The sequence below is a fragment of the Synchiropus splendidus genome, chromosome 1, assembly GCF_027744825.2.
Source record: "Synchiropus splendidus isolate RoL2022-P1 chromosome 1, RoL_Sspl_1.0, whole genome shotgun sequence".
NCBI classification, from domain to species: Eukaryota; Metazoa; Chordata; class Actinopteri; order Syngnathiformes; family Callionymidae; genus Synchiropus; species Synchiropus splendidus.
In genome coordinates, this window is record NC_071334.1 from 27,636,179 (window position 1) to 27,660,501 (window position 24,323).

Consider the following 24,323-nt stretch of genomic DNA (forward strand, 5'->3'; position numbering starts at 1 on the left):
CGCTTCCTCATCTAAGTCAGTGATATATATCAAAACGGCTCTGTACTTTCTTCACAGTCTATCCCTCCCTTCACCCGCCCATTCTCCCTCCTCCTCTCGCTTAATCTCCCCAACCCTCTCTCCTTCTTTCTCTCTCACTTGTACACACACTCTGATGCACACATGCAGAAAAGCAGCCGGATAGAAAAACTGCAGAGGCACGATGGGGATATTCCGCCTGCACGGACTCTGGTGGTGAGGCGTCCGGAGTTCAGCCACAGTGTGAATGTGTGTGTGAATGTGTGCGAGTGTGTGAGAATGAATGTATGCATGTGTGAGTGAGAGAGTGAGTGAGTGATAGAGTGTGAGACCTATGCTGTGTGAGCAGGGGAACAGATGAGAGCAGGTTAGAGAGGAGCTAAAAAGAGAGGGGGAGTGTTGACGGAGGAACCTCACACCACTGGATCAGAGGACATTGATGTGTAACAACTACTCAAACTACAGCCGCTGCTTCGTATGCTGCCACTACCTGGCTGTTCCTGCAACTTCTGCAATGATATAGGCGTCTATCGTAGCGCCGCTCCACTTGGGAAACAGGCATGCACGGACACAACCGAACATCCAAGCGATTGCATCCTTAGTCAGTGATTCCTGTGTCTGAGGTAAGTCTCTCGTCTCTTTTCCTCTCATCTCTGCTTCACACTGCAGGTATGTTTAAATAACCTCTGAAGCTGTTTAACCTTTGAGACAAAACCCAAGTTTGGTAAATATAAACCAATATTTAAGGGTAAGCACAAAGAAAGAAAAGGGTCTATACAGTTGCTTGACATGAAGCGAATCAGACAGTCCAGGTTCAGTGAGATCCTGACTCTCTGAAGTGAAACACAGCTTGCATGATGCTGCATTTGAGCGAGGGTTACATAAACCAGAAACCCCAAAAAATGATTGCATCAAGCTTTTGTCCCGTGTACTGAGGCAGCGTGTTGGTGATGAAAGACCCCCTGAGCAAAGAGGCTGTAATACGAGCTGGGCTTCAGACAGTCGGCTGCATCTGATGAAGGACTTTGAACTGAAGAATAATCTTTATTAATGGAGTACGTGCCCTCTTTCTCACCTCAAAGAATAGCAGGCGAAGATTACGTGGGCATATTTCCACGGGTGAGAAATAGATATAGATAAAAACGGGAAATATCAGTTGGCAGCTTCAGACAAGGTGTGATCCAAAATTCATTAAAGAGGCACTGAGATCAGACAGTGTGGAGGAATTCCAGATATTTTTGCTATCTGAAGCACAATGAATGAGGACCATACCATAATGGCAGCTTTTTAGTTGAGGACGAATAAAATAAGCATTTGTTGGAAGTCACTAAATGCGAGTGATGGAAAAACCCGACAATAATCTTACTAATGCAGAGGACATCACAAATCAACCCCAAAACAGCAGCATTTATAACCAGAACCAGTTTGTATACAGACAGAAAACACAAGGAAGCAGCATTAGTTGCTAGTTCTCATTTGAACCCATGTTTGGTGAACCAAGACTCATCATGTATGTCAGAATCCCCAGCCTGCTGGTCAATTTTAACTCCTACATTGCAATCCACCGATGATTGAATCGAAGTATACTAAGACAGCGCCATCCTTGTCTGGCTGAGGCCCATTTTACACCCAAGTTTGGCAGGTGTGAGTGCTCTGTCTAAAGGGAGCATGATGGGCTTGGTGTTCACTAACACTGGCCAGCGGGGGGCGGTATGTGCAGAACCACTGCTTCAGAACTGTAATTTCAGAGTGTCACCGCGATAAGTAGTTCAGTTGTTCAGTGAAAACCATTCTTCCTCAAACACTGCGGATGCGACTGAAAACCGAGCTGTTTAAGAATCTTTTGTGAAGTTGGTTTCTTCCCAAATACCTGTCGTACAACTTATTAATGAGCCGCAGACTGTTTCTACCAGTCATTTCCAGCATATTGACTGGAGTTGCTTCAGGGGAAAATTGTGCTTGTGTATTAAGAAATGCAGAACTGAAGTCCAGGGTTAAAGCTCAGATCGATTGTGTTTTTCGATTTTTTGAGCCAAATGGAACACAACAGGGAGTGGACGCACGTCAACGTCATCATCCAGGTTTAAGATACATCTACACAACTGACTAACAGAACTTCTGCAAAAGCCTAGACTTGGATCCGTACTTTCACATTTTTTCTTTCTTAATTAGCCACAACCAAAATGAATGCCAATAGCCGAAGGTAGGTGGGAAAACTGATTTGAAAGAGAGCTTGACCTCTTGATTCACAGGCAAGTGATAAATCACTTCCACTACCGCTGTGCCAATAAATCTTCTGTCAGGTTGTCCTCCGCGCTTGGACAAGATACTGGGAAGGAGATATGTCTCTTACGTCTCATTTGCTAATTGCAGAGATACCTATTAGTTTTGTGTTGGCAGCCATGTTATTAGACTTGGGGGTTCTGATCCTCACCAATATTCACTGAGATGTCAACTGATTTAGTGCGACCGTTTCAGATTTCTGCCAATAGAAAAAGCGAGTCACTGACCTGACACGACCCTTGTACTGACAAAGCACACCTAATTCCAGGTAAGCTGACAATAGTGAGGTAGGGTTAAGAGGCATTGTCAAGTATTCTAGCCAGAAAAAGAATAAGAAAGTGAATAGGCAAATTCAGCGAGAACCCTTACGAATGCCAGCAAGTGCTGTCTAAAGAAGTGCCATCATTGGCAGGAGGCTTATCTACTTAAAGCCTGTGTGAGTGCTTGCCACATCTATATACATGGGAACAGCAAAGAACTTCCAGATTCACTAATTCACTAGACGGGCCGGCAGCTGCAGTAACAAACACAAGTGGTCAGTGTCAGGTGTATTTTCAGATGAAAGGAGCATTGACGGCTGTTTTTAGCAAATCACTCCTACATGACCAGAAAATGATCAAAGAACTACTGAACATCACTTAAACTTACAACTGTTCATTGGGGATAAAAGAAATGTGTACAGTATGTTAACAGCATTCAACAGTTTGCCTCCAGTCTGTCAAAAAAAAAATATATATATAAAAACCTAGATATCAATCTCCCAAGATTTTGCCTCTCATCTACACGCAAGTTTTCTCACAAGACAACACAACGTTGTCTGATCCAATCACACCCTACTTTTTAACAATCCACTGAGCGCTTTGAAGGTGACTTTTATTCTCTGCTTGGTGTGACTGGAAGGAATTTAATAGCAGCAAGGGAGTTCTGACGCCACACATCAAGCTAAGGAACCTCAATCTGTCTTGAAAGCAGAACCAAGGGGAACTTGACAGACAGTGTGTTTAACAAGAGAAAGGAAGATAACCACAAGAGAGTTAGACACACTGACAAAGAACATCAATATTACAATTTTAAGTGATGACGACAGCTTTTAAAAAAAAGGAGTAAGAGCAGCAGAATGACGAGTAATTCCTTTCCAGAAATGAGGGGTACTGACCAATGTCAACAAATAAACAGTGATGTAGTAAAAGCGTTAATGCTAGATAAGAGGGAAAAGTGTGCTACTGCTACTACTGCTCTCGTATTAACAAGAACCTAAAGTACCTATGGATACACCAAAATGAGAATTCAAATTGACAAATCACAGTCCCTCGCTCGTTCTCAGATGTACTGAAATACCTCTGCCCTGCAGACATGTTGGCTGTACCCATCGCGGACTGATAGCAGCTTTAGTCATCTCAACATCCATTTTCGGCTACGCTGTTTTGCAGTTAACAGTCTTCCTAAAAAATATCAGCCGACAAATTTTGAGTGCTTTTCCACTATTAATTAATGAGCTGCATTGTTGAGATATCTATATTTTTGCCTGATAATTCTGACACAGCAAAGGTCTGAGGACTCAAGATTCAACCATCTCAAAGGGTACCAACTCCAAAACAACACTCCTGAGTTAACACATTTGTCTGTGATCTTTATGTTGTCTGTATTGTATGTCGTGTCCAGGTCTGAGAGAACAGATATTTCATCCATGCTATATGTCTTGTACTGTAGCATATTTGACAATAAAGTTACCTACCTACCTACCTACCTACATTCAACATCCATACTTGGCTTTTCAGTGGTGTGTTTGGTTTCAGGATCATCAGTGTTTTTCATAGTTGTCACTTTAAATTGAACGAGGAACCTCACAAGGGAGAGAGATGAAGATGAAAAAAGAAGACATGTCTGGCTTACAAAAGCAGGTTGGAACTACCATAATAGCCAGGATGAAACAGCCCTCATATGTTCCAGCAGGATGCAAGGCTACACTAAACTGTAATAATGTAAGATAGTCACGATAAGCGATCAGAAGTTGATTGTTTATTTGACGTGGTGTAGACTGAAAATTTTGTACATTTGGAAACATTTATGAAAATTGATGTGATCTGAAATGCAGTGTTGTCCAATATGTGCAACAGAAAAACAGTGCCAAAATGTTCTATGACTACTATATTTCCACTGTCCTCAGACGCATTTCACCGAAAAATATTGGAGCCTGAAGGCTGGGTTTTGCTCCCATTCTGACACAAAAGCATTAGTGAGGCTGGCAATGACATTTGATGACAAGGTCTTTTCATCTGAAGGTGTGAAAGTCAAACGACTGCAGATGCAACACCTATTCTTCCTAGGCAAATAGTTACAATACAAAGAAGTTTTCCCAGAGCTTGTCCTCTTGTATTTGTTTTCCCAGAGCTTATGCTCTTGTATTAACAAGAACCTAAAGTGAGGAAAGCTATACTGACTCCTCTTCTGATAAATTATAGTTTTTTCTCATGAAGACTTGCAGGAAAGCCTACTAAAAGTTTTGTTTTCATTTGAGTCTAATATCTGTTTTGTTTTGTTCTTTTTCCATATTAAATGTTAACGATAGTCCGAAATGCCAAGTATGCCCACACTAATATGTTTCTTTTTGAATGTCAATGACTCAGAAGGATTACCAAAATTGATGGAGGTTAGCCTTGTATTTTGTATGACGATGGTGGGGGCTAAGTATAGACGACATTCCTCAGCTATAATGTAGGTCTCCTCACTAACAGAGGAGACCATCAAGACAGCAAAAATTCTCCAATAGTAGTTGTATTGCCAGATACATACTTGATGAATACACATACACATAATACACAAATAAGCTGCCTCAACGAAATCTGCATGCAGTAAGTGTGGAGTGGCTCTCCTCCCCATGTATTAGGGGGAAAGTGTTTTGAAAAACAAAGTATGAATACATGGATGGAATCAGAAAACAACAAAATGTTCTGATTCAAGTTTACCACATCATGCCCTGAAATACAGAAAATGCACCAAATTGGAACATTCAGCCATATTTTACTTCTATTGCCAATAATAGTAATAATAATAGTAAGACTAGGGATGATTCGATTGATCGGTCACTGATCATGATCGGTCGATATCAGCATGATCGGTGAATGCCAATCACTACCTGATCACACTGCTGAGCACAATAACTGATCACGTGTGACAGCCAGCACTCTGATGAAGCTCCGCTGGTTGTGATGCGTCCGCGCCTCCGTACCCGCTGCTCACTCGGAAGCAGCATGTCTGCTGTGGTGGTTCTTTCACTCTGTCATGTAAAGTTTGCATCCTGCATCCATCAGTTGTTCTTTTCACAGAATCGTTGCTACATTCTACAAGGTTTTTCTTTTCTTTTTTTTCCTCCTTGAAGAAGTATATAAAACGCGTCTGAATTAAAATGATTTAACGGTTCATTTTTTGACAACATGTACACAGAAGGTCTCATCATTTTGATTACAAATTCATTGTCAATCCATGTGATCAGTATCTGTGATCAGTAACGGTGATCAGTCGTGATCTGGCTGATCGGATCTGGAGCAAAAATCCTCATTGAAACATCCCTTTGTTAAGACCAATGAATTCACCTCCAGCAGTTTATTGCTAGTTCATAGTGAAGTCATTAATTCAAAAAAGTTGAATCATTTAACATTTTGTACATCAAATAAATCAAAAATGGTAGCACCACAGAACTGCCAGGGCTAAATTCCATTGTAAGCTGGTCTCGACAAGTTAGAGCGATCGATAGAAAAATAAATAAATAAATGTAAAATAAAAACTGTTTTAATGTTGTTGCTGTCGGAAAATGTACTTCTCAGGTGTTTATCTCAAAAAAGGCTGTCGGAATTAGTGCTTGATACAGCTTTCCTTTGATCATTCAGCTGCTGCAGAAAGCTGAGTGAAATTGCAAGGATTAGACAAAATTGTCAGATATAACTGCAAGGACTTTTAGGAACATCTGGAAGGAAATTATTCAACGGCGGTGGAGCTTTTAGGAACGATATTGATTTTCGTGTTAATAATGAACCCCGCAGCGTCATATCAACTTTTCCAGGTTCAACACCAAACAGTTATCTAATATGCAGTTGCCCCATGGTCGACTAATGACCCCCACAGTGGCTGTACACAGAAATTGTACTTGGTTTTTATTGTCAATTAGTAGCCACTGGTCTGATGAGAACAGACATCTGCTTGCACAGCAGAAAGCAGCCTTCATCTAACCAAACTGAACCTGCATGGTGTGCTGTGCACAGCCAGTAATTATAGCAACATTACTAGACAATTTAAGAAAGGTAATTGGAGGACAGCTGCCAGCATCTGACCTTGTTACTTCCATCCAGGCAATGAGCGAACATGCATGTCCAAATCTTCAGTGATATTCAAGCACTATCCCATATACAGCTGTTCAATCACACACATCCTGTTATTGTTCTTTATTTTTTTTTACATTAGTTTTATTGAGGTGCAAACTATAAAGACCCACCCAGCAGTAGCGACTCAACAACTAAAATTGCAGTGTTTACTATCATGAGAAGCTATGTTTTGCTATTGCAGTCATGACCACTTGTTGCCACTGCCGCACCAAAACCAATTCATTACAGACTGTATGAGGCAGATCAAAAGCTTTGTGAATTCTTGTTGATAGATCCATTAACTAACAAATGGCTACTGTGAAGCCAGCAGCGGTGCATAATCAGAGAATGAAGAAATAAAATGCCTACAACAGGCAATTAAACTGGGCCGGTCCAGAAACTGAAAAGTGTCATATCAGAGGGTATCGCTTCATTATTCAAAGCGGTGCAGAGAAGTCGATGGAGAAGATACCGAGACAAAACGTCCAATCCGTAGCTGGCAGGTAAGCAAACAGGCAGTCTGCAGGAGGAAGTGACTCCCTGTTGACAGAGAGCAGCCATGGTAGATAAGATGAGACAAATAATTGTTCTATTTGATTCAGCATCTATGAGAGCCTGTGGAGTGTTTGCTCATTGTAAATCAGCGAGCAGTGGGGTGATGTTATTTTTGTGGCAGTACCTCAGAGGCAAACAGCACAGTCGTGATTCTTCTATAGAACTTTAACTGAAAAGATGAAACGGTTTGCTCAGGTTTGCATGCTAAATACTTTGCAGGGACTCATGAGCACTTACGGTTCTCAGTATTAAGAGGTCAGACAACAGTTGAAAATGAAGGAATAAATAAATCGTACGGCTGCGACCTTGAAGGTGTCCTGTTGTGAGGTTAACTTTCTTTGGAAATCAAGTCAGAATAGCATTGGATCATAATAAAAAAATAAACGCTTGCAAATGTGTACCCAGTTAAAGTTTGCAAAAGGGCCGCTTCACTTGGAGCACCCCAAAAAACATTGGTGATGTCTCTTGCACGGCGACTATATTCCAGGTCAAAAATATCAAATCACTGATGCATTTAGAGCAGCTTTAACAAACCTGTTTGTTAATAAAAAGCAAAATGAGTCATGAATCATCTGGGTAAGACGTTAACCCGCAAGTCTGTGTAACATTGAAACCATGTGACATCACACTCTTGACTGAGATGTTGACTCGAGGAGTCGTTTATTTGTGTCGAGATGTTGTCTCTGTTTTTGGACAGAGCAAAATTATGTATTCTCTACAGTAACAGCAGCTTTACAGGAGGCTGATTCTTACATTCTGAAGGACAAAAGTTCAGAGCCAGGACATATCAAGCTCCCCTGATAGGGCATGAGTAGCGCAAAACCTGCAATTTGGGTCATGTCTATCAAACTGTCTGTTCACTTATTAAGTAAAGGAAGTAAATGACTTGGAAATGGATGGCCCTGCTTTTCCATTCTTAACCAAATATTGAGGTGTATTCTTCATCTAGCTAAAACTTTAGATGAAACATAATTAGGCCCACTAAAGGTTAAGAATGATAAAAATAAGAAAGTTTTACTGTCGGTGCACCAGAACAAGCTATTAAAATAAGACAGTGTAAGAGGCAATGACAAGCAAATCCTACAAGTCACAGCACAGACTCTTGTTGCTGAGCCATAGTGAAATCTACAGACTTTGGATCACACTTTCCACTGAAGCATCGCCATGATGTTGGTCGGAGACGGCTGTGCTTGATGCTTGACACCATGGACAACAAAGAAATGACCAAATGAAAAGGAAACATGTGAGCCATGGGTTTTTAAGTCAAAATAATTTCGTCTTGTGTTGAAACGCTCCTGTTCGGGCTCCAGTCAACCGGGCAGAGAGCGGTGGAATCTGTGCTGTCACAGCTGAAGTGGAGGATTGGGCTGCCAGATTTTTACGGCACCCTGAGAATGATGAAGTGGGTTGCCAGATTTACGTCAGTGGTACCGCAGTCCTAGTTTCACCTCTGCGTCACATTTTTGTATTCAAATAACATTGTGTTATATCGCTTTGTCAATTTGAAGCGAAAATCCTCATTCAGGCTGCTCTGCACAGTGTTTGAGCTTGTCACACACCACTATTCAGAAAGTTTGAATGTTTTTTTTGGTTTCCAATTTAAATTTTATTTTTTTAACAATGCGCAAGACTATGACCAACGTAGTTGAAAGTGACCTTTCCTGAAATCAATTAAAAAACCTTGGCATTTATTTTCCATTTGCGCGTCAATGTTTGAGTTCTCTCACACACTTATTCTTCAGCACTGATGGCGAACCTGACCAGTGGACACGCACACATTACCAACTACAACTTTAACGTTATCAATCAGAGTTTCAAGTCAGCATGTCCTTTCTCTCTTTTCATGGTAGTGCAGATGCAGTTGTCTTCATCTCACATTTGCATACGAATCTTCCTGTTACCACGAAAAGGAACAGCTGTAAGCTGATTGACGGTCACTGGCAGCCAGGTGTCATTGATGCACTTTGGTGTGGACAGCCGCACAAGATAGCTCAGTCCAGACAAGTTAGTATACCTCACAAAGGTGGCCACAAAGCAAAAAGGAAACGCTGTTTCTGACGGTGCCATTTGCTGGCCCTTGCCTCAGTGTGACACCCGTCCATCAAGAGAAGCATTAACTGATTTATGAATATGTTTGCCACCTATGAATTAATATATTATTCCTGATTGCTTTCTTTGAAAACAAGAAAACATATGACCAGTCAGCATGCGCAGAACGGTTCGGAATCTTGTACTGGAACAGTAAGGGAGAGGAGTGTCCACTTATTAAAACCTTTTCCTCTGTCTTGCAGGAAAAATGGTGAGCAAGGACAGCGGCAAATGCACGCTCACCAACTCAGAGTCAGATTCCGAGGGTGCACCTTTGCCCTCCACCTCCCTGGCACTTGAATATTCCCTGGATGCCAGTCGACAGGTGCGAAAGAGAAACAAGGCCTTGCAAGTGCGTTTCAAGGATATCTGTGAGGCTCAGAATGAACAAAGGGAGGCAGAGTTGCAGGCATTAGGGAGGGGCAGGAAGCCCCTCTCATACAAGGTGGCATATCGGAAGTACATGACAGTCCCAGCACGTAGATCCATCCCAAATGTGACGAAGAGTACGGGAGTGCAAACGTCTCCCGACCTGAAGAAACATTATCAGACTTTTCCCTTTGAGCGTAAAAAAGGCCACACCTTCAAACACATGGCAGCAGTAGAAACATACAAAGGTCAAAATAATGGTTTTGTCATGGAGGTGAAACAGGCGAAGACTGCAGCACCGTGCTTAGATGAGGAAGAGGAGGAGGGAGCCTGCGGGAGGAGTGGAGTCCGGAGGACCAGGGCTCTGCTCCATACTAATGAGTGCATCACCACGGTAGAGCAGCACACTGCACCTGATGGCCCGTGCTCTGATGCTTTGCTGCTTAGCTGCTCAGTGGACACAGATTGCCTTTCAGACACGCAAAGAGGAGGAACGAGTGCTGGATCACAGGCCGAGTATCAACTTTGCAGTGTCCCCTCAAATTCCAGGACTGGAATTCAACATCAAGGCGCTGACTCGGATTATCAAGTCAACAGGCAGCTGCTCAATCTAGAGGAGAGGTCATCCCAAACCCTGCCGGACAGGGCCTCGAAGGTCACGGGTCCCATCGCATGGAACTCGCTAACACAGGTTGAATGTTTGGACAGTCCGTCTGTGCGCAACAAGCGGAAGAAAAGCCACCAGCTCAACGGACTGCAGAGCCAGACGCTTCCACGCTGTACGACACAAGCACAGTGCCACAGTGGACAGTTATCTGCTCAGCCTCTGAGGGACATGGAGGAACCTCAGTCACCCGTTGCAGGGAGTACAAACACAGGGGCGAATCCTGATACCAGGCACGAGGCCTGTAAGCAAATAGTGCCTATGAACAAGGACAGGGATGTAAAAGCACAGCTCCAGGCGATGGAGACCCTCATCAGTTCCAGTCAAGAAACTATCAAAGTGCTGCTGGGGGTTATCCAGGAACTGGAGAAAGGGGAGGCCCACAGAGAGGGGTAAGGACAACTACCAGCACAGGAAACATTATTGTTCATATTATTGCTATCAATACCATACAGTCAACAAACATATCAGAATAAGAAGTTTCTTGGTTTAGCTAATGCTATGATCATTGAGGCAAAAACGTCAGACTATTACAAAGTATGCTTTGTATTACAGTATTACATAAAATTACACTTACTACAAACATAAAAATCACAATGTGTATGTACACTGCAAACAAACAATGACATATTAGCCAGAAGTTGTGAAAACAAGTTGAAGTGAAGCCTGGCTGGCATCATAGTTGCGAGCAACCTTTATTATTTTGTTCAACAATTGTCTCCAGCTGCCTCTTTAACTTTTTATCTTGAAGTAGGAATAATGAATAATATACAGAGACATTTGGTACAAGAGACTAATATTTCTAATTATCTTCAGTTAAATATGAAACCTGTTGCAAGTTTATCATTTCCATTAAAAAATTTCAGATATTTACTTCACAGCTTAAAACCTGAGGGCAGACTCAGATGGTCCAGACCAGGGGTTATTAACCTTTTTCCTTCTCAGGGCCCACCTTTCCCAGAAAAAATGGGCTCGGGGCCCAGTCAGTAAAACTGATTCATTACAATTGATTTCATTTGTGATCAGTAACCATATTTAATCTACTTACACACAAACCAAAACCTTGTGAAATGACATGAAATGACATGTGATCACCCCTAAGGTGTATTTGTCATCGAAAAGCTCAACCAGCAACAGAAACAGGTGCAAGTCATATTCAACAAATTTACGAAAGAAAAAAAAAAAAGAATAAAATACACTACATGCAAACTGTTGAGAAAATTGGAAAAACTGATTAAAATTCTGAATAAAACAAGTATAATAAAACCATGTATAAACATCATTAAATAAAAATAATATATTTTATTTAAACTCCAAAGAAGATGTAAGTACAGAGTAAATGAAAGTATTGTCATAAAATGTTTTCAAAACTGCTTCAACAGGTGCTTTCATCAACAGTTTTTACTGGTGGGGGGACAACATCACTTCTTTATCATTTTTTCTTTTCAAGAACTCCTCCATAGTTGTTAGCTATCACAGATTTGCAGCTGTCTAGTTAATTCAGTGACACACTACTGCCACCATATGTGGCTAATGTATTAAAAATGAGCGTCTCGCGCCATTCACGGCCAGAAAAAAACAAAAAAATCACTCGCTCTGTCTAGACACATTAAGAGTAGAGGCAGGATCATGTTGGGTGAAGGAGAAGAAAAAGACAGGCAAAGACGCATTCATAAGTGCTCTTATGCTCCTAAAATGACAACAATGCCCATCTTTCAAGAAACTGTAAGACCACTTCAGCGTCCTTTTTATTGTGATTGAGTGTTGCGTAGCGGAAACTCAAAAGGTGTAAGAAGATCAGGCACTGATATTTTCTGTTTTATGAGAATACAATCTGCAATACGGTTCAATTACAAGGTATGCCCAATTTTTTAAGTGTTTCCAAGGAAGTAGGAAGCTTTTTCTGGCTCTGCTTTCAACACCAGTGCTGCATACAGAGGTGATGAGGGTCTGAGCATGACATGCAAGAATTCAACCTTGAAACTAATTCAGCAGGACCTGAGAACACAACATTAATCAGCAATTACAGAGATGTGATACATAGTGTGCAACTTTGTGTGTTTACAGTTCTTCATTTCTATTAACTGCGTTATTTTTTTAACAACATTGTTTGCCGCTGAATCTAAAACAGAGCACTTTTGGACGAATAAAGAATGATGATGTGGATACTGACGATGGACAGGAAATGGAACTGCCATCATTAAATGGTATATATATATATTTATACACAGAGGTGCAGCAGGCAAATGAGCCACAGGTCAAAATATTGTACTGCAGATCTTGAAACTTTAGACTGCTAAAGTAGGGACATCAGGAAGATCATGAAAAGTAAATTTGCAAAAGATGTTTGATAGATAATATTTTTTAAAAAAGTGGTTAAAAACATTCCTAAACATTTGAATTACACTGACACATAAATGATTGAAAATATTATTTTAAAGCAGATTGCTACACACAGTAATGAATAGCAGTGCCCAGTGGAAACGTCTGCTTTAAAAAACACAATGCAAGGAATCTGAAATGACGAAACAAAATTGTACTTCTCATTTAACAACAATAATGTTCCGTCACCAACTCACACACAATGAGTGGAACATTTCAATGACTGTTTTATGTGGTCATAACATAATATGAACAATCAGATGATTCAAGTACAGGTTTCTATGTATTTCTTCTAATTAATATATCTCTCCCTGCTTTCATGTGAAATACATAATTAATTATCACATTAAGATAACTCTTAAATAACAGATGGAAAATGACTGAGGAAGCAGGATTCAACCAATGTGCATCATCTGGGAAGTGACTGTAAGGTGTACACATGTATCACATCATCAGAAGAGAGGGGGACTTACAGAAGACCCTGTGAATCAATACCACCATTTCGCCACGGTACTTCAATACAAAAACCATTGAGCACCTCAAGCATGCAACTAGATGGTACCAAACGCAGCTATTAGCCGGTCTCTTTAGCTGTCCCCTGAGAGCGATAGCCCTGGCCCCGTTAATAACAGTACATCATCTCAGAGACAACAGATAATAGAATGATGTGAGAAATGAGGACACACAGGATAAAGCGGAATAGGATATTGACAGAATTGAAATTCAGAATCAATAAAGCTATATACAGTGAAAATAGACAATTAATGACTAAGCTGAGAGGACAAAGCACAACGTATATGATATTTTACATGGCCAATTCAATGGATTTATTGCAAAATAATGCTAAAATATAGATAATGCAGACCATGAACTAACTTGATACGCTGGAGAACACTCTTCTTTGCTCTTGCTACTTGATGTGAAGTACGTCATAAAGGCAGCCTAACTTGTTTTATTTGGTCCCTTCAGCAAGGAAGCTTTCAGTTGCAGGCTGAGGGAGGCTTGTAATTACTGATTCACGACTGTAATCTTTCTTGCAGGCTCTCCTATCGAACAGGGCAGGACACAGCCAACTGTGACACATGCAGGAACAGCGCATGCATTATTTACAGGTGAGTGTTGTAAATTATAGATAAAGTTTCAGTAATTGTGTTAGTAATAGCAGTGTAATAACTGTACTGTAGTTGAAGTAGCAGCAGCTGTTGCAGCCATAATTACTAATGTTAACTGGTTTCAGAGGAGAAAAGTAAACTGACAAAAAGATGAAGCAGTAAGTGAAGGTATCGGGCAGATATATAAATGCAGGACACCTAAAATATATCTCCATCTTTGGTGGACATCTCTAAGCCCCCATCAGCATTTCACCACTCAACTGCCACTAGGAATCATTTCCATACCATGCGCTCAAAACTGATATGCTACTGGTCATAATCAGATCCTAAATGCTTTGGAGGGGTACATTTGCACATATTGTTTGAAGCATAAAAAGAGATGGGAATGCAGCCTTGAGAAGGACAAGAAGGATGGGCTTAGACAAAGTTGCATTGTAGAGAGAAGTAAATCTGCCTCCAATCTGCAGCTGTCCTCACGTGGTCCGTCTCTTCATAGTTCCGCTACCAATGGACTCCAGTCATTATGTTTCTTTATGGATTTTTCTGCAAATAGCATGGCGAAAACCATCATGTTCACCGCCATGATGTGTTATGTGTTATCCGACTGTTTTGATGTTTCCACTTCGTTTTAATACATTTGATCATGTGAGATTGCATGTTTAAAAAGAGATCATTTTTACTGATGGTGTCGCGGCTCACATTTAAGCCGTGGCGATGCATCTTGCTAGTTAATATGCTGCGGAAACACTGAGAAAGGAACAAGGGTTAGGAAGAATAGACAAACAAGGGTTAAAAGTAATACAAGTACAGTTAACACAAGGCTTAAAACTTACTAATAAGAATGTACTAAAGACTCAAACTTTACTCCCACGAAAGTATAAGGCTTTATTCCCAACATTTTTCTGCTTTCATTCTCATTACCCGAGTAACAGGGCTACATTGAAGTCATCATTTTGGTTTTGGTCGATGAGTCAAACATGACGAGAGAAACACTTCTATCTCGCAGCTGCAGATATGAATACAATATTACATTTGAATGCCCACAAAGTCTAATCGAGAAGAATAAATGTAATTTCCATTTAATTTAATTTTCAAAAAGCAGCTATCGAGATATTGTGAGGAGAGGCTAACGTTGGTCATCTTGAGGAAGGATTTATTCGTCGCTTCCTAACTAGTGCCTATGTGAAGATGTTTAGCTCTGTTGAGTTTTAATTCGAAATGTTTTAGCTTTATTAATGGTTGAACAGGACGAATATAAAAGTATCTGCTGTGGTCCTTTATTACTCCCACAGAGGAGAAATTATTATAACTGTCAAGGCTTCTCCCACCTCAAGTGAGAAGTCACAAAAACAAAGCCTTTGCTTCTGCATACCATCAATATGATGGAGACTAAGGAAGCGGTTCATTAAAAGCATGGCCATGACCTGAATTCAGATTTCAGGATGCAAAAACAAGTGAGGAAAAAATACCTTTGATCTTGTGTTGGGATGCAAACATGCGTTAATAGTGCAGGTTATCCTAAATTGTAAAGCTCCAGTATGTATGACGATAAATCAGTCACCATACCAAATAGCTCAGAGAGGGAAACCATGCAGTACAATATTTCAACAAGAAGCAGTTTGACAGTCAGCTGTTCGAAGAGTTTGTGAATGTGGATTGTGGATTCATCAGTTAATTCAACACACTGCAGTAGGGGGCTTGAAATGAGTTTTTAATGTAATCCAATCCAGAATTTGATCAATGCTTTCTTCCAAGAATGAAAAGAAGGATGTAGTTTAATATCCATTTCCCTCTACTCGTAAGGCTATGACTCAAACTCATCCAGAACATTATGACCACCTGTCTTAAGAGGTGAAGACTTCATCTATTGTCACAACCATTTTACAGCATGTTATCTACGGCAAACATTGTCTCCATTTTCGCTGCTCTGACCCTGTTGTTTGGTTTGTGAAAAGGCACAGTCAGATTAAAATGTAATCCCAACCCTTTACAAACTTTTGTCACAGTTAACACCCTTAAAATCCCTGGAGACACCCTCAATCTACTTCTGCTTTGTAAATGTTGGAGCTCTTATCCATCTGGATTTTATTTCAAAGCACAGACAAAGCACTATTGATTACAGCCCACTCTTTGTGCCTATCTCACCCAGAATACCTCTATTCACCTGTATGTTGAAGTCGACAAACACATTTCCAAGGTTTGGTTCAGAAACTGCTCTATCATGTTTGTCAACAGTTATTTACTGAACTCACTCACAGACAGTGAATCGCTGAACTAGGAACACATACTTGGTCCTATGCTCTGCCACGTAGTATCTACAGATGACATGTTCCACTCCTCTATGTTTTCAGTCCTAGAACTCTGGGATCAACACTGATCTGAGAATTCCTCACTGTGCAGCTTGCTTCTGTTTCTTAAAGCAGAATACAACAAGTAAATAATTCAACACAAGCTTTCCAAATGAGAAGGGTGTCGGTGTTTTGAGCGTGTGTGGCACAAACATTTTGGAGTACTAAACCCCCAATAGACGCGCTCTCCGTAGGAAACAAAGAAACAGAATAACTGAGAATATACGATGAAAAAAACAGGGGAGGCACAGCATAAATGGATACATGGCAAACAGGGTTGCCCTGTGGTTCCTGATAGATTCTAACGCTGTTACCAAGTCCTAAAAGAATTAATTACCAAACAGGCTAATCCCACAATAATAAACGATCAAGACGGAGTGCCTCGCTCTAAAGTTAGCATAACTGCTCATTTCTCTTCTGAGTGACTAAAAGAGAACTATGGTGCTGAAACACAGAGCACAACAGGAGAAAACCTTTTGATTTGGGGTTCTTTAACTCCAGCTCCTGCTCACCTTCAAAGCTCACTCAGTTCTGCAGAACTCCATCTATTTCAGAAACCATCATGACACCTCAGACAGAAGTGGAAATACTCTTTTTAAGTGTTGCAGAAACAAACGGGGAAAAGGGTACTAACTGCAGAATATTCATTCATAGACGATAGCAATAGATTGCATAGCAAAATATAAACTCCATTGGAGATTTCGGTGAGGACTGATGATGAGGGATAGCCAATGTTTTGGGTCATGCTTGACTACAAACAAATACATTAGAGTACTTCAACAAGCAGTAAAGTTGTTCTCAGTGCTGGCAGCACATAATGGATTGGCAGGTCTAACAAACACAAGAAACAACTAAAGCTTCTCTTTGTGCGGATGGGTACCTTTGCCTAATTGTTTGTTTGCGCTTCCCGGACCTGTGCTTTCAGTTCATTTTTTCATTGAAAGAAATGCACAAAATTTGCGGTGAAGATCAACTTAACTGAGCGAATCCGGTGTGATGTTACACACTGACAATGGAACAATAGACTGATCATTCGTTCAATACATTTTTCTTTCAATACATCCCAGTCATAAGGCAGATGTAGTGTTGAATTCCAATGGCTTAGTTCAAATCTAAAAGTAATTAAAGTGTGTAGTGAGAAAGACAGACACAAAGTGATGAAAGGATTCATTACACGAGGATGCTTTTTATGGATGGGCGATGGTTAGTACAAATTCTCAACAAGTTCAAAGTCCCTGTTAATGTTCTAAATAAACACAGTGATGAGTTTCGTGAGATACTGCAATGTAATGTTGAGTTTGTTTCTTTGATCTGCAAGATAGTTCAGTAAAGAGTTTCAAAATGTATATTCCATGGAGTAACCTAATGTAACTTCTTTGAGGGAGGTGCAGTTAATGGGGAGAACGACAAATTCTAAACCAGTCGAAGTCAAGATCAAGGAAAAGACGATATGCAAATTGACAACTCGTGAATGGCATTTTACTTCGAACTCCCCGATGTTTCAGACATGATGCGCCTTGACGCAGAAACCCTGTAATCTCATTTCCCCGGTGAAGTTTTTATACCGGCTAATGTGCTGATCAAAAGCAAGATGATTTTAAGTGGGTGTAATTAGCAAGCTTGATCGTCATGGTCGACCCGGGGACCTATTGTTCGCTGCACTCACATCTATCAGCATTAGATTGTATGTCTTGAAATTAATGAAGAAACATGGGGCGAGCTTATCAAAACTCTGTAAACGGTTGTTGAGAGAGTGTGTGTTCAGCAAACGGCGGAAAAACAATAAGGGAATGGGTATTTAAAGAGAGGCAGTGGCATCCATTGTGAGCGGTGATGAAAATCAATTAAGCGTTGCCTCAGGCAGAAGAGCTGATTACATTATAACTTATGGAAATTACTGCGAAGGAGCCGAGACACACCATTCTGCTGACGGGAACATCTCTCTTTTCGTGCTAACTTGTAACCATAGCTACGAACGTGACCCCTCAGCTAGGCAGACAAGCCGAGGGGACCGCGAGGACGGTCAGGAGGAGCAGGGAAAGATAAGGAAACAAAGGATGAGAAAGAGAAACTAGGAATAATAAGATAGAGGACACTTCTGTTTAAAAGATGTTCACGAAAAAGGGTCAAAGGTGTGTCTTCAATGAGAAAACGCAAAATGAATAAAATGATCCAAATCTTTTTAGCTTCTGAAAAAACATATTTCAGGAGAAAGCAGGAGTTATCACGGTAGAGAGAGGAAAGCGTCGGTCAGTGTTAGTAACAGTTGTGTTAGAATTCAGAGCAACATCTAAGCCCCTCCATATGTACTTCAAATTGCATTTTGACTATTAGGAAATGGATGGTGAAGAGGGAAAAGAAACATTTGTCTGAATCAAGGTTTTCAACTTTAAACATAAATCTACCCCAAACTCAAATACAATAAGTGTTTACAAGTATACACGCACGTGGACCCAAAAAAAGAACAAATGCATAAAATACAAAACGCCTTGGACCCAAAAGGATCCAAGAATTTTTGTTTCTCAATCAAAATCATGAGGCTCCTCAACACGGCTTTTTGTCTCATCCCATGCTTCATGCAGTGACATTTAAATTCAACATTTATTGATTTATTCCAGAAGAAGGCTGTATGGAACACCAACACAGAATCAAATCTGTGTCGATATAGCAAATGGTTGTGTGACACACTCACTTAGGCTTCATTTACCCACTGCTAAATATATAAGGAAGTCATTGACAGTCAACATGATGGTACTGTCGTTCATTTGGAGTAAAAATTTATCTGTGAGGGGGAAACAAAAACAAATATGCGAGCACTGACTGGTGGCTAGAAGCACAATAAATACATGGTAAACTTACTGCAACTTCGGATGTCTCGGATGTCAAAAAGGAACCAGAGTTAATTTTATTTATGCAGATTTCCAGTTAAACTGAAGAGAAAACCAAACACAACTAAAATTCTAACAAACGCAACATCAAGTGATTTACAGAGTGTAATGAAGCGGCTAAGATTTATTGCTAATAGCTGCAGTAATCTTGACCCAGCTTAAAGTCCTGAGACAAACAGATGCAAAGTGCTGAGTGTTTGCTTCAGCGCCCAACATTTACAGGAGTCACTGCCAGGCCCCTGAAACCCATCCTTTCTCTTTTGTCCAGATCAATTGCCCAGGAAGGGATGACTAGATGAGTTTGTTAGATTCCTCTGTGACCCTTCTTTCCTGGTGAACTTGTAGAGGCAGACTAGGCAAAATATTTTGCTATCACACTGAAAATTAATCCTCTTTTGCAAACAATAAGAAAACGTTACAATATTACAATGCAGACAGATACATGCATTACGAACACAAGTGCAGAAAAATGCTTCTTCTTTACTTCTTTACTTTGCTTCTGAAGTAATAGTTTGGAAGCACATCTCTGGAGTTTAATTCTTTTTGTTAGGCTGTTGTTTGTTTGGATCTTGTTTGGTTCACCGTTGTTTATATTAGGCGACTACTAGGAATGCTCCGATGATTGGCCGATTTCAGCGTGATCTGTGAATGCGGATCACTACCTGTCACTGCTGATCACAACAACTGATCACGTGTGACAGCTGGCACAGTGATGAAGCCCCACTCACGCTCCTCACCACTCACTCGGCAGCAGCATCTCTGCCGTGAAGGTTCTTTCAATCTGTCATGTAAAGTTCGCATCCTACAGCACATGCACAGGAAAATGCTGTGCAGGGAAGCGTGTTAAAATTAAATATGCCATTTGAAGCACCAGCACACAGAGCACGGAGAGTTTTCTGGGCTCGTGAAAGTGAGATCGCTAGTTCCTCAGCCGCAGGCTGTGAGTGCAGCTTCGGCTTGGCAATACCCGCCGGTCTGAGCGTGACATTTTTGACACTAAGCAAATTGCAGAAGAAATAATTAATTTCACCGACCTAGACGACCAGCCTTTCTCGGGTGTTGTTTATGCAGAGACAGAAACAACCAGAGCCGTCGCCATCATTGTGCACTAAGTCGAAAAGAGATGAAGTTGCAAGAGTAGCTATTTTATTCATTCCACTCCGACTCAATTAATTTTATTTTTCCTTGCATGCTATTTGTTGAACTTTTTAATAATAAATATGATCATAAATCATTTTACCAACTTCACAAACTTATTTTACATTTCATCTTCTTCATTAGCAAATTATGACTCAGACATGGCATTTATGGTAAACAACAATGAATTGAAGTGTGAGCACGGCGGTGACAGAGACTAGTGCAAGGATCAATTGGAAATGTGCCACAACAAAGATGACTAATGTGGTTAGAGAAGGGCAGTGTGGTGGCACAGCATGCCCAAAATCAGATCATAATACCACTTGCAGTTCCAGAAGCAAAAAAGATTTTTTTTTTTTATTGAAACAAAAATGCTGTGGAACGTGAATTGGGCATTAAAAAAACAGGTGTTAATCAAAATAAAATATCCACTTGAATGAAATTGTAATGTTTCCTAAAGACACTGAAGGAATGAAAGACATATATGAAAAGTTATCTGTCGCTACAATAAGTATCATGAGACAAGCACGTCATACAAGTTGTTATTGTATGCTAGGGATTTGGCGGCCATATGAGTGAGTTGTTGGATTGAATGGTTGACAATTGAGACAGTAGGTGTATGACGTGCAACCGTGACGTGCTTCTGTCCCTATGCTTGTAGTAACAAAAAACAAGAATGTTACAACTCTGTGTTCGCTGTCTTCATGTTTACGTTACTCCATTCTACGGCTGAGTCAGTTCAGCATTCACTTCGCTATATCTTTCCTCAGACACAAAGAATGTAATCCCGACTCCACATCAGTCTCTCATTTTTCCAAAGTCAATGTCACTTTCATTTCTTGCAGTGTGGAGCTGGACTTCAAACTACAAGAGGACAAATTGCAGCCACTAATGAAGAGGCTTTGCCCAACAGATGACGCCCACTTTTCCACCTTGTCACACTCCCAGGAAGCCTTCACTTCAACCCCAAAACGCAAATCCAAAGCGGACTCGAAGAAGCATGCCCGCTGGAAACTTTGGTTTTTGTGAAACTTTATCACCCTTTTAAGCGATGAAGATGGATCTTACACTCATCAATATTGATTCTTCATTTTCTACTCTGGCGCTTTGGAGACAAAACAAAGGATACGTACGCCACTGGATACACAACACTTCAAGGATACCAAGGAGAGACAAAGCCTTCAAAATAACACAAGCTCAGATGAACAACTTTTCTCCAACCAGGGTAATATCTACACCCTGGGATTGAATTTTCCTTCGATCTATTTGCATATATTTTTATAACTATCATCTATATGATTCTGAACTCTCAACTCAGTGACTGTCCCATTTGTACTTAACACCTGGAACTTTCCAGACGGCCTCCAGGAGAGGCTGAGGATTCAACGACAACAGCATATCACTGTACCGCAAAGCACAACAAACGTTTCAAGATACTGCTGATCCAGATTAATTTGATACAGTATAGACGACAAACTCTTTACCAGGCCTAGCAGACGTTTGACAATTGCCAATTTGCATTCACTTGAAGAAAACCATATGAGAGGATTAAAATAAAACAAAATGACACATATCATTTTATCCATAAAATTATTATTTCAATGAAAACATGGGTACAATCAATCGTCAGAACATGCTTTAAAAAGATGAAATAAATTAATAAACAATTATAAAACAAATTGTATTTCAGAACATTTCTTCAACTTTAAAAACAAAGCTGGACTGTATTTTTGTCAAGTGAATGCAATCCGTTTTGGATGGAACACACAACTGAAATTTGTATTTCATACGACTTAAAAGAACAAAAGGTTTTTGACAATAATCTGCTTACCATTCGTGGATAAAATGCCATGAATCACCTGACTCTGGAATAAGGATTCAATAAATAATGGTTATTTTCCTAAATACATTTCCAAATTACACTTTCACGTAGTTTTTCTGGCTAACCATATAGTGAGAAGTAATAATACAATGTTTTGACGATTTATGGGGTCACGTATTAAACTATGGTGCAAACATCTTGATACCAGTTCAATCACTGTGACACACCATGACAGCCCAGTAGTGACATTATGGCACATTAAAAAAAATGAAACTATTTTTGCTACACAAAAACAGATGCACCTTTGTTCATTCAAATAACTAGTTTATTCTCAAACTATACATTTGCAGTTAATATAACTCATTTTGTTCAATTTTGCATTTGTGTTTATTTCAACATCATATTTGAACCACGCGGAGTGTTTACATTTTATATAACGCCAACATATTTCACAGTATTAAAAGTTTCATAACACATGGTGTGGAGGACTGGTTTGGGAGACTGATGAATTAAGTGAGAAATAAAGAAAAAATAAATAAATAATAGCATAAAATTTCAAGTGAATGTGATTATAAGGACCTGCTTCTATTGAAATAATGTACAAACCACGAAAGAGTGGTTTGACTTTTTCAGACTGATTTTTGGTTTTGTCAGTGGATGAACTGTAGCAACAAGACAGAAATGAAGGATTCTGTACCAAAAAAGTGCAATTGATTCATTATGTGCAATACTGTATATTTTTTAAAACATTATAAACAGCTGAAGTTATTTAATATGCAAAATCTTCAAAAATAAACAAAAGCGCTATAAGAGCACTGAAAGTTGAAGTGAAAATGAATGTTATCTGTGTAAAATGTTTTCACCTCCAGGCTAAGAAGAAAGGTATGCAAAATCATTTTATCAAAGAGTGTAACACATTTAATAATTTCCTTTTGTTGATTCATCGTTTGAGTTGGACACTACCGCTATAGCTTTAGGTATCTAGGTATTTAGGTATCAAACAAACAACTAGTGCCTTTAAATTGCAGTTAAGTGTCTAAGGGCGCCGTGTCTCGAGACAAAGCGCGTTGGGCTCAGAAGTCCGAGATGAGAACAAAAGCGAGTCGGGTTTTGGACGCGGACTTCATCCTGGCTGAAGAGCTGCACCGAGTCTCAGGAAACTCACATGAGCTTCTCACCTCAGGCGACTTAACAGCAGATGCCGGAAACTACGCGTACAGGGCGACTCTACACAAACATGATAGATGCCGGGCAGCAAAGGGTCTGATCTCTGTCTGGGCGCACAACAACGTTCAAACACCACTTCGCAAACTCTCAGAACACTGAGGTGTGCAGCCTCGGTTGCAGGAAATTGGAGCTGGTCCGGGACTCGCGACATGTGTAGATGATTGATAGCGCAAGTGTATTTGCCTTTATTAGGCTGATAAACATCTGATTTTATTCACAGACAGATTTCCTTAAATGAATAATGCCGAGCTGTACAGTAACTGTTTTCACTGCTGTGATCTGGCAGCTGTCTGACAACGAGGAGGAAAGACGCTGATTTTTTCCAAGTTACTGAAGATCACCAGACTATTCATTGATCATTTTTGACATCTGGATCTTTACTTCAATGATTAAAATCTTCTACATCATCAGTAATCTCTCTCACTGTGTTCAACGTGTGGTGAAAGCAGCGTGGATCAATCAAGTCGCTCCGTATTACGCTGCTTATTTCTACTATTTTTAGTATTATTTAGTATTCTACTAAACATGACAACACTCTTTCATGTTTAATTTTGGATGTCAAACACCACATTCTGCTACAGCCATGACGGAGGTCCGTCATCAGTTAATATCTGAAGTGAGGACGACTCGTAGTGCTAAGAAGTGACATAGAAATAAGGTGGTCAAGCCGATGGTGGTAAATAGGTTGTTGCGCGGCTCATGACGACATCCTTGAGACGTACTTTGTTGTTGGTCACAAACCAGCTATTTTGCGCAGAGCACCGCCAGCTGGTAATGAGCATTGATGGTGTCGAACAGCGGTGTCCAAACTTTTCCTGGCTATCATAGCAATATAGTGCTGTCACAACCTTTTTAGATTGTGTTCTATTGCAGTGTTTCTGCGGCCAAATCTCATGTCATGCTTTTCCATGCTTTTTCATTTCATTTTTAAACCAATTTCTGCCCATGTTCAACTTAGTATGTTTTAGCCTCTATGGTTGTAACGTTGACAGGTTCGATAATAATTTCCTGACTACAAGCAACTAATACTTCTGGTGGTCTGAACCCTGCAGCTTAAATGACAAGGCTATTA

At 40.2% G+C, this 24,323-nt stretch overlaps 2 protein-coding genes across 2 annotated transcripts in view; one reads left to right on the forward strand and one right to left on the reverse strand.

Annotated features, from left to right (window-relative positions):
* Positions 1–24,323, reverse strand: part of dock1 (dedicator of cytokinesis 1) — a 138,593-nt gene that overhangs the window by 50,097 nt on the left and 64,173 nt on the right. The gene's annotated exons all lie outside the window — the stretch shown is intronic.
* On the forward strand, positions 151–22,789 carry LOC128751380 (inhibitory synaptic factor 2A). Its single transcript, XM_053852378.1, has 4 exons — positions 151–641; positions 9,506–10,727; positions 13,758–13,829; positions 21,048–22,789. The coding sequence occupies exons 2-4, from the start codon at positions 9,511–9,513 to the stop codon at positions 21,229–21,231; spliced, it is 1,473 nt and encodes a 490-aa protein (XP_053708353.1). The 5' UTR covers positions 151–641; positions 9,506–9,510; the 3' UTR covers positions 21,232–22,789.

Excerpts from the sequence above, each read along its gene's own strand:
- LOC128751380 (XM_053852378.1), top strand. The coding sequence starts at position 9,511 with ATGGTGAGCAAGGACAGCGGCAAATGCACGCTCACCAACTCAGAGTCA. Across the intron at positions 10,728-13,757 it reads GGGGAGGCCCACAGAGAGGG|GCTCTCCTATCGAACAGGGC; the intron begins GTAAGGACAACT and ends TCTTTCTTGCAG. Across the intron at positions 13,830-21,047 it reads AGCGCATGCATTATTTACAG|TGTGGAGCTGGACTTCAAAC; the intron begins GTGAGTGTTGTA and ends CATTTCTTGCAG.